At 42.0% G+C, this 11578-nt stretch overlaps 1 protein-coding gene across 2 annotated transcripts in view; it reads right to left on the bottom strand.

The window, feature by feature from the left end:
- Positions 1-11578, bottom strand: part of map3k8 (mitogen-activated protein kinase kinase kinase 8) — a 37011-nt gene that overhangs the window by 23076 nt on the left and 2357 nt on the right. Inside the window, exons 4-8 of one of the 2 annotated variants that reach the window (XM_083995641.1) lie at positions 10636-10897; positions 9725-9831; positions 8053-8205; positions 6777-7023; positions 5438-6130 (exon numbers count right to left, since the gene is read on the bottom strand). In XM_083995641.1, coding sequence (XP_083851767.1) covers positions 6006-6130; positions 6777-7023; positions 8053-8205; positions 9725-9831; positions 10636-10897 — 894 coding nt within the window. In that variant the 3' untranslated portion in view covers positions 5438-6005. Of the gene's footprint in view, positions 1-5437; positions 6131-6742; positions 7024-8052; positions 8206-9724; positions 9832-10635; positions 10898-11578 lie in introns of those variants that run through there. The other variant, XM_083995642.1, reaches the window with a different exon arrangement.

Below are 11578 nucleotides of genomic sequence, written 5' to 3'. Positions count from 1 at the left end.
AACGTAGGTGTCAATCAAGAGTGTCTTTACAATGAACCTACTTGCAAACCTTGTTACTGTGTGAAGCAGTCTCAATGGTATTTTGACAACAGGAATCTCACAAATAAACTTTAACTTCAACTGTTGCTGCTCCACAGGTTAAAAGCTGAACATTTACAGTGATTCATAAGTGGCACACAAATGAGTTGTACCTCAGTGTGTAGATCACACGCTGCTGGTTTACTGAAACTATGTTCAGAAACTATGACGCCTGCCAAATGGGGACTTAAAATCCATCGGGGTCTCCCCTCACGGCTTCGAATCCCGTCAACATCGGCAGATTTCTCTGCAGCTCCTCAGTCCTTACCGATCACTGAACCCAGAGCCCAAGACTGATGCTTCAGCTTTACTCTCAGTCCACTGCTGTAAACTGCTGACTTGGCAACCAGATGTGGGGTTTTCTGAGCGATGGTGGTATAGTGGTGAGCATAGCTGCCTTCCAAGCAGTTGACCCGGGTTCGATTCCCGGCCATCGCAGCCCATTTTAACAGCCATCTGTTGGACTTAATTCTAGGCATGTGCAAGCAATCTGCTAATAGGTTAACCTAGGATTAAAAAAACGGCGTGTTAGAGCAACAGTCTAGTGTCGGATCAAACTACATCATCATGCCATGCTTCTGGTTTTTCGTAGTGTTAAACAGTTTCGAATCAAACAAGATGATTTTTTGCTGTGTAAATGCATTTTTGGATCGAGCCTCGAACTTTCAAACCTTTTACAAAGATCTGTAGTGATTCCCTTGGGGTAAGCCGTAGGGAGGGAGACGATAGGTGTCATCAAGTCTGTTAGAAAATATTCTTTCAGTCTACAAACATTCTGAAACCTTCCCAGTTATTTCCTGAGACAATGCGAGGCAGAGAGGAGCGTAGTCGCCAAAATGTAGTGTGGACTAATAAATATGACTGAAAAAAGGAAGAAAAGTTTTCCCCTCCGAGGCAGCTGATTCTGTCTGACGCTGACGCTGTGTGTCAGTAATGCGCTCTGTCTGACAGACATTTACTCAGAAAATTACTCAAAATGCCCATGCCGTCTTCTTTCATTAAACTGTGTAAATGTTGACTAATGCAGATCAACACAAAAACACCTCCTACAGTTGTTGTGCAGTAGAATAAAGAACCAAATCACCCATAAACATCCAGTTTGAGCAGCAGCAGCAGCAGCAGCAGCAGCTCTCACTCTGCTCCTCCTACATTTTTCCTCTCTCCTTCTCTCCCAGGCAAATTCCTCCCGTCTTGTGAACTGCTGACTGAGCAGCCAGATGTGCGATGGTGGTATAGTGGTGAGCATAGCTGCCTTCCAAGCAGTTGACCCGGGTTCGATTCCCGGCCATCGCAGATACCTTCTTTTACAGTCAGTTTTCTTTTAGACTTTTTCCACCTCATCTAGTTTAGATCAACACAAAACAATTAGACAGTGTTTGTTGCAGTTGTTTTCCTGTCTACACTGTTAGAGTCCAAGTTTCCAGTTGTTCTTCTTCCACTGGCAATCACTCTGACTTCTACTGAGTCACGTAATCAATAAGTTAAAGCAGAACTAAAACTGTCACAGAGTTGAGAATGCTAACTAGATTTCTATCACCAATGTGAAAGACACGTAGTTGTTTAAACAATTATCTGTATCCCCTCAGCACAATTGTTACCAGCCAAGAAGGTGGAAACATCGCTGCCTGAGAGATAAGGATTTAGTAGTTTAAAGCTCCTTCACTTTAATTTGTTAATCATCTTAAAATCAGTGCAATTAAATAACCCCACTGTTAAAAGGAGTGGCTAATCTTTCATCTTTGTACCATTCATAAAAAACTGTGCTTCCCGTGTACCACCGTGATTTTGTGTTTTGTCTTCATCTGGACTGAAAATCTTCTAATTACCTCGAGAGATAAATGCTCCAGCTGTGGATTTCTGTAGATTGTCAGCTGTCAGGAAAAACTCAAATGTTTTCAACACAGAACAGGTAAATCCAGCTGCTCTTCACTTTGTTCCCCTGAGGGGTTTCTGCTCCATTATCTCCACAGACAAGGAGGTCACACTTCTTTGTCTGTGAGTTTCAACCGAAACTGCTTTTGTAACACAAATGAAATCCTAAACCTCTCATTCATAACAATGGTGACAGTAAACAAGCTGTTAAAACTATAAAGTGTTTAACTCTTGACTGCTGCTCCTCTGTATGGCAGCTCTGTGCTGCTGTGAAGTGTGTGAAGTGTTGGCTAATCCACAGCCGTCACATGACTCCCAGCTCTGATGTAGTCGCTGCTGTTCCTCTGCTGCTCCACTGGGGATGTAGCTCAGTGGTAGAGCGCATGCTTTGCATGTATGAGGCCCCGGGTTCAATCCCCGGCATCTCCACTAGCTTTTGTGTCGACTCTTGCAAAACTGTGTTTGATTCAACAAACATGACTCAACAACTCAAAGTACCGTAAATCTGAGATCAAAGCACCGGTACTTCACCGAGGAGAAACGAGGTTAGACACGTTGAGAAGAAAATAAACTACTATGAATATATGTACATAGTTAACAAGTACAGCTATAACTCCCTGTCACAAGAAAGAAGAGACAGATTATTACTATGTAATAAATACACAATAATGAATACATTTACCGTATGTATTGTTTGTTAGTGTGTCTTCTCCCTGTAGCACACTATAATGTAATAATTTCCTGAAAATGTAATAAAACCCAATAATGTGACTCTTAAAGAACAAAATGTAGAACTCTGGACTGAAAATGACCATAATATATTACATTATCTGTCAAGTATTACTCAACAACAAAATAAAAAAACATACTGAAAATGTAATAAATCCCCAATAATGTAATGAGGTATTGGATTATCGGTGAAAATGTTATTACAATATCAGTCAGAATATTTTATTACATTATTGGTTAAGTTACATTATTGGGTAAGTTATTACATTATTGGGTTTTATTACATTTTCGATCGAGTTAAGTCCAAATTTAATTACATTTTCATCCGTTATTACATTTTCAGGAAATTATTACATTATAGGGTGCTACACTCCCACTGGGAGCCATTCCATGGGATCAAAATAAAAACAGAAATCAAAACACCAAGGTGAATTTATTTTTCATTTATTTAGACATGTAATTATGGATTTATCTATTTATTTTATTATACTCATGTCATTTTTGTCCTTCATATTGCAGACCTGTGTTATCATTAGATTCCACATGCACTTAAGAAATCCATAAGTCATTGATTTTATGCTCAGTCAACATTTTAAAGAGACTTTAACTTTAAATCAGTCTTGAAACAGTCACAGACGGGACTCTACTACTGACCTACGGATACACGGCAACATGATTAATGGTTAATACATGTGAACAGTTCCTCTGAGATTAAGACTGATCCTGCTCTGAGTGGCTATAATTCAGATATAGGTCGACTCTACGGATCGAGAGTTTCCTGCGCTAAGTGGAGGATTTCTGTGGCGTCAGCGAAGAGAGAGAGGAACAGGAACGACGGTCGATGGTGAGTTCAGCCGTGTGTGTGTGTGTGTGTGTGTGTGATTTGATTTGATTTTTATTTTATTTTATTTGCACAATTTAACAAGAAAGAAAAACAGCATAAAAACAGCAAACCAGATGTGCAACATCACTATTAGTCAGAAAAAAATCTTTACAAGGCATGGAGAATGATACAGGCATATAAACAATTTTATAAATGAAAATACAAGTTTGATATATGTTTATATTAAAAATTGGTAAGATATTGAGCTGTTTGAAGAGAGGGGCAGAGGGTTCAAAGTGGTTGCTATTGGTAGCAATTCTACAGAACTTTTTTTGTAGAATATAAAGCATGTGTAAATGAGTGGGATAGGTAGCTCCCCAAATTACATTACAATATATGAGGTAAGGATACATTAAGCTATAATAAAGGGTTAATAGGCACTTCTGGTGAACCAAACTTTTGTGTGTGCTGTGTCACCAGCAGGTGGTGGTGTTTGTCTGTGACGCACACTGGAAACCAGCGATAAGAGCTCAGAGGTAGGCGACCTCTCTCTCACCACCACCACCACCACTACCACCCACTGAGGAGTGTTTTCAGACTGAAAGAGGAAGAGTGGGCCCGAGCTGCAGGACGCAGAGGAACACTTCACATTTCACACTCACACCAACCACACGGGTTTCCCTGATGCAAAACCAGTAGCAGATAGTGCCCATGACTAATTAAGAACAATTAAAGAAGCAACGTAATAAAGAGCTTCACTTAAAAAAAAAAAAAAAACTTTATTCACAACTGAATCTATGTGACCTGAAGCTTTAGGTCGGGGAATCCAGGAAAACCCACACGAACCATGTTCCAGTGAAATGTCACTCTGGGTTTTTTTTCTTTCTTTTTTTGTTTTTTAAATACAACTTTAATGTGCTTTCCTGCTGAAATACTGTAGAAAATGTTGTTTTGTTTCATTTTTGCTGTAATTTGTAACTTTTTGCAGGTGGATTTTATTCACAACGTTGGAAAAGTTGTAATAAGATTTTTTAGAATATCCCATTAGAACAAAAGGTTCTGCATTTAAAGTCTTAGGAAAGTACAAAAGTTTTTACACTGACACAAATACGAACTAAATGAGAAATTTTCAGACAATTTAACTTTTGACGTCTCTGGTTTCATAGAAATATTTATATTCTATGTGCATTTTCTGCATTAAAACCTATTTCAGCTTTAAATCACCTTGTTTAGAATAAAGCAATAATGTTGTTGCAGGACAAAAATGAAAAAGTTAATTTCGGCGAAACTGATGTGCATTGTTTATTTAGATGAACACTGTTTAAGTAAAACCCCTCACCTTTTAAAAACATGTCTGCTTTACATTATTGTTTATTTAGGTCACTGGAGGCGGAGTCTGACTTCTGCATTTAGTTGTACTATAAAGAGAGAGACAGAGACACGGAGGGGAACTCGTGTGTCCCCCACCCACCCACTTCCACTTTCTTACCATGAAACTACATGTTCCTTCACCAGCGAATGAAATTCATTCTGCTCTTTCCGCTCGACACTCATCATCTGTTTATCAGTTCTGCATCAGACGTCAAGAGTCTTTTCACATTAACTTTGCATTTCAAGCTGTACTGGGAGTCAGGAAAAAAAAGCCCCTTAAATTAATGACAGATGATTATTGATTGTTAACCATCATGTTGAAGCATTAAAGTGACACTTGCATATAAAAAAACAAGTGTAGAGATAATAATCAAACTAGAAGTGAATCATTCTGATTGACTGACTCGTTTAATGTCACATTGATCTGCTCTGGTCATGAAGCGGCAAATCCAAAATGAATAATCTGTATGAATTACTCAGAGCTACAGCGAAATATCACACACAACACACACACACACATGAATAAACCATATGGGATTTTTTTTTATGTTATTGCTCTTTTATTGCATAATGACACATTTTTAAACTTTTGGGGCGATTTCCATTTCATGCCGTTCCACAGAAGCTACATTTGCATAGCACAGCGATACTATTAATATTCCACAAGAATAAACGAGAGGAAGTCCACAAAGAACCACATACCATACATGGTTGCATAGTGCACCCATTGTTTAAAGAAACAGCTTACACTCCGACAATGAAAGTGATATAGAATAACTTATTGTTGTACATTTAATGTATTCCTGTGTTGATTACCACACTGAATTAAAAGCAGGTACAGACATCCCACAAGGAAATGATCCAGCATATGATACTGTTATAGCTAATGCTCATTAAAATCTCTACGGATCTAGTCCAACCACTGTCCTGCAGTGTTTGTGTATTTCAGGCTGAGCCGAGGCCGTTGTTGTCGGCGTTAAAACGTCTTCAGGTCGTCAGCGTCGCCTGCAGCAGCTCGTCGTCCGCTCGTCGGGCGTCAGACTGCCGGAGAAAAATCCTCAAAGTAAATCATCACTCGGCCTCAGCGACAGTTCAGCTGCACAAATGATGAGCAGGCGGCGGCGGTCGGGTGTTAGCCGTAATCTGCGGTCGGGGGGCCGGTCACCAGTTTACTGTAACCCGACAAGGCCCCCAGGTCCAGGTACAGGGAGCCCTTCCTCCTCGTGTGGCCCGAGTCCTCGGTGTACAGAGACGACTCTGCAGAGAAACGACAGAGGAAGAAGGAGAAGAGTGAGTAACGGGGGTTTTATTTTATTTAAATAAAAATACAGAGTAAATACAGAGACTGCTTGCTGAAAAACTGTCCCTAAAGGCAACGCGCATCAGCGGTTTTGCCTCTAAAACAACTCTGTCTGGTAACGTTCTGTTATATGTATATATATGCAGGATTTCTAGCTTAACTATGTTACATTTTTACCTTAAAGGGAGAGTTCGGAGTTGTTTTAGAGGTAAATTAATGCAAAACCGCTGATGCGCGTTCCTGTCGGGGACAGTTTTTCATCAAGCAGTCTCTGTATTTACCTCTAAAACAACTCTGTCTGGTAACGTTGTGTTATTATCTCATAGTGTGGTGAATGTGCAGGTCACAACTTGTCCACCAGAGCGTTGTGGAGTTGTTGGATTGTGTATTTGATGAGTTTGATGAGGGAAAACAAGAAATCCCATGAGTCTCCGTAGCGTAGCTCTGAGCAGCTCACGGCTCTGCTCTGCCGTTCTAAAAACAGCTTGCACCGACCATTAAAGGTAACAAACCTACTGCTATGACTATAGGGATTATGGCAATGGGCCAATTTTGCCAAAATGTTGAACTATCCCTTTAAACGCTCAGGGTCCGGGTCCTCACCTTGCGTGGTGTCGTGGTGCTGGCTCTGCTGCCGTAGGATGGTGTGCGTGGCCTCCTCCAGCGCCGAGTCCAGGCTCCAGCAGCGCGGCTGGTCCTCCAGCGGCGGGTTGACGGCGTCGTGCTTCAGCAGCTCGGACGCCGAGCCGCGCAGCGCCGGGTTCTTCTCCAGCGCTCGCTCCAGGAAGGAGCGCATGACCGGGCTGCAGTCGTCCTCTATGTCCTCCAGAGGGGGGGCCTGCTTGTGGATCTGAAGATAAGAAGAAGATTGGAGTTAAAGAGCTGCAGCTTGAAAGAAAAAAACACCAAAAAAGCAAAAGTGACAAAGATGGTGGAGGCTTTAAAAAGACTAAAAACAACCAAAGACAGACAGACGTGACACACTTCTCACTTCTGTGGTAGCCTGTAAATCAGGTTTGATTCTGATAAAAAGGAACAAGGAAAAAATAGCAAAGCTCGGCCCCGTAGACGTAAAACTGTGCGACATGTCACTTCTCCATGACAGCAGCAGTTTCACAAGGAAGTGAGTAAGTGTTTCAATCATTAAGAGCTGATAAGCATCAAAAACAGACACAGCTCTGTCAAAGAGCAGCAACGTGTCACGGAAAGGCTTCAAAAGAAAGAGAAGTAGTGACTGTTGAATGGCAACGGTCACGTTACGCCCCTTTTGTTTTAATTTATCTCATGGTTATCTGACCAAATAAGGTCAAAGGAAAAGTGAGTCACTTCTCTCTCGTCACACACACACACACACTTTGACACACGCTCTAACGGCTGCGGCACCAGTGGCTGAGCAGCAAGAAAACCAAACGACGCTGTGGTGAAGTTATTATAATGAGCGGAAGATTTCTTTTTTTTTTTTAAACCCCAGCACTTTGCAGCTGGTTTTATATGTCTATGTCCAGTTATTAATGTATTATTAAGCAACTTAATTCTGTTTTTAATTAACTTTATTTGCATTTGCATCTTTATATGCTTATATGTCTATGTCCAGTTATTAATGTCTTATTTAGCGACTTCATTCTGTATTTTAATGAACTTTATTTGCATTTGCATCTTTATATGCTTTCATAGTGCATCGGTTTTACAAAAAATATAGATTATAGGCACTTTGCATGCTTGAAACAACGTGAAGTAGCACAAAAACGTAAAGTGCAATGGAAGCTGATGAGAATTTCATTAATTTAGAAGTTATTTACCACAAAAATTTAAAATCTACAGCTGCAAATGTTGATGTCTGATCCAGAAGCTGCAGATTTAAGATTTAAAGAGCACTCACGATGTAGAGGTACGATGGGTAGGCGGTGCGGGGGTATCTGCGGACCCAGGGGGGGCTGCCGGTCTGCATGTGGATGATGGTGGTGCCCAGGCTGTAGATGTCCGTCTTGGTGTTGTGGCCTCTGCACAGAACCAGCTCTGGACTCATGTACATCTGAAATAATAATAATAAAAACAACAAGACGTCACATTATGATGTCACAGCAGTGAAAACGTGTGAAACATGTTTCTCAGCTCTTGCAGGAAACGAGCTGTTGCGATAAACAGATTTTTTTTTTCTTTCCTCTTTCCATCGGTGCAGAAAACAAACTGACCTTTACACCAGTGTTCTGTGTGTTTTGTGTGTGTGTGTGTGAAGGTGAGTGCAGCGCAGCGGCAGCGAACTGGCCTTTGGAGTGTGAAAAGTAAACACAGCACCACAGTTCATCTCTGTCTCTCTCTCTCTCTCTGTCTTTCTCTATGTTGGAAATTCCAGCTGCTCTCTCACGTTAATGTAACCCTGAGCAGAGTACCAGCTCTGTCTGTCTGTCTGTCTGTCTTCTTTATTACCACCGGGTGTCTGCCCTGGGACTTTCCACAAGCCTGGCCACGAGAGGCCCAGCAGGGTGCGTGGCGTGCACAGATAGTTACAGACCAACACACACACACACAGAGACCAAAAACATGGGAAAGCTTGGAGAACACAACACACGATGGGTGGGAGAGAGACGGTTCGTGAGAAATCTCTTGGATTTGAGTCTCTTGGATTTAAGTATCAGATTTTTCTACTTATTTCAAGTGAAATATGTTAGAAAGAAGTAAAAAGTGTCTAAAAACAAGCTACTTTTTATGTGATGAGTCTTATTTTAAAGTATAATGAGATTTGTTTTGACTAGAAATAAGACAAATATTCTAGTTTTTGCAGTGTGAATAGTAAAGAAAAGGTTGCAGAGAGGCATATTCCTCTCACACAGACACACACACACACACTGAGACCAAAAAACATGGGAAAGCTTGGAGAGAACACAACACACGATGGGTGGGAGAGAGACAGTTCGTGAGAAATCTCTTGGATTTGAGTCTCTTGGATTTGAGTATCAGATTTTTCTACTTATTTCAAGTGAAATATGTTAGAAAGAAGTAAAAAGTGTCTAAAATAAGACTCATCACATAAAAAGTAGCTTGTTTTTGAAGTATAATGAGATGTGTTTTGACTAGAAATAAGACAAATATTCTAGTTTTTGCAGTGTGAATAGTAAAGAAAAGGTTGCAGGGAGGCATATTCATCTCACACAGACACACACACACACGCTGAGACCAAAAATATGGGAAAGTTTGGAGAGAACACAACACACGATGGGTGGGAGAGAGACGGTTCGTGAGAAATCTCTTGGATTTAGCACGCAACTTTCCCAAGTGAAAGAGCGGTGAGCAGGAGGTCGATGAGTGCGCTCGCTCGCTGCTCGGCTGTCAATCATTGAGTTTCTGTAACGATTTGGGAGAAGGAGAAGAAGCAGCAGCAGCAGCAGGAGGAGACGAGTGCTGACAAGTCCTGAGACTCATTTGCCGTGAGTCAGCAGCCTCCTCGGGTATCGATCCCAGACTCTGATTTATCCCCCTCCCCCTCTCTTTCTTTCTTTCTTTCCCTCTCTTTCTTTCCCTCTGTGCAGCCTGTGACCTCTATGACATCTCACCTCTGTTCCTCTCAGGTCTCGGGGAATGTAAACGTCGTCGGTCATCTGCACCGTCAGGCCGAAGTCCACCAGCACGGCCTTGTCCGCCATCAGGACGATGTTACTGGCTGGATGGGTAGAAGCAAAAAGAAACAGTGATGATTTATGGGAGATGAGTCGCTGCTGAGGCTCCGTCTGTCTGAGCTGCTTTGTTTTCTGCACCGTTTGCTGCCATTTAAGAGGTAATAAGCACTAATTAACTGCGACTCCTCAGACTCTTTGCTTTGATTTCAGGCAGATGAAGCCTCCTGAGAAAAGGTCAAGTGTCGCCCAGTTCTTTCAGAGAAGGAATCTGACTGATAATTTGAGGGCAGGTCGTTCGACACGAGGCTCATCCATGTGCTTAAAAACCCTTAATTACATATTCTGTAGCAGACAGGAAGAAACGGTTAACAACTCTGGCCGGGCCACCGCCACTGTTAGTCACTCCTCGTCACTCCACTCTGGACCCTGCACTTATAACCTCGAACCGGCTGGAATTTCCAGCTTGGAGGACACAAGGGAGGGAGGAGGAGGGGGGCACAGATGGAGCCGTCATGGTCCAATTGCCTCATATCAAACCTCATTTACTGCTGCTGTTACACACATTTACTGAAAATGAGCTATACGAAGCAGGAAACGTAGATTCAACAAGTGCGTAAGATTCGTCGGTGCAATTTCTGTGGTGTCTCTGCTGGTTTGTGGTCATCGACTCTGCATACCGATTCACCTTCACTGTGTCTGATACCAAGAATTATTCACTCACTACAACAACAACGACTACTAGCTACATCCGCCTGTGGTTTAGACTTTCATATGAAAAACTCTTAGATTACACAAGTTCTGCACATCATACTACACTTAACAACAAGAGGAGGATGCATTCTTCTTACGTTTGATGTCGTGGTGGATGACGTTGTGCGAGTGCAGGTACTCCAGCCCCCGCAGCACCTGCTTCGTCACCCAGATGATCTCGAACTCCCTCATGGGGCCGCAGCTGTCGATCTTCTCCAGCACCGAGCCGCCCTCCCCGGCCTCCATGAACAGGTGGACGCTCCGATCCCACAGCAGCGCGCCGTACAGCTCCGCGATGTTCTCGTGGCGGAAACGGGCCTGGAACTCCACGTCGGCCGCCTTGAAGTTCTCCATCGGGATCTGAGATGGAGAAGGAGAGGGAGCGTTAATGAGATGTTTTATGCAGCAAAACATACTTTTATTTATTCTTAGTCATCATCATCATCAACCTGCTTGTTCAAACTAGGGATAAAGACTAATTAAATACATGCATGCATTGCACTGGTTGCACTTTAACCATGTGTAATGCTTGCATGCATTTCCCCAAACAAATAAGCTAATAATAAAGGTCAGAGTCCAGAGGAAAGAGGAATCGATACCATCGTCACATTTGCAAATCAAACACCAAAGGCCTCTCTGACTGTGGCTTTATATTTCATCTGAGGCCTATAAATAACCAACAATGTGTTTTTAAAGTGTTAACTGTACTGACGACAACTTCATTTATCTCATATTATCTTATATCATAACTTATTTGTTAACTGCTCTTAAAGTCACAGTTTATCTGTCCCTCTTGGCTCTCAAGGGGTTAACTGTCTGGTTAAACAGCACAAAATAATGATTATTTAGTGATAAAGACATGAGAAAAGCAGCTTAGTAGCATTCCCAAACATCACTAATTACCATCTGTGTTTTTTCCCACACACACACACACACACTCAGAGCCATAAAATGTAAAAACAACAATTTTGTGGTTTCGGGGAGCGGCCGGTGAGTTTCTTTAACTTCCTGTGGGGACGGAGCCAAGTTAAAGATTTAACT

The sequence above is a fragment of the Trachurus trachurus genome (genome assembly GCF_905171665.1).
Source record: "Trachurus trachurus genome assembly, chromosome: 20".
Taxonomy (NCBI): domain Eukaryota; kingdom Metazoa; phylum Chordata; class Actinopteri; order Carangiformes; family Carangidae; genus Trachurus; species Trachurus trachurus.
The sequence above is the reverse complement of the archived record's forward strand: the minus strand, read 5'-3'. Positions and strand labels throughout refer to the sequence as shown.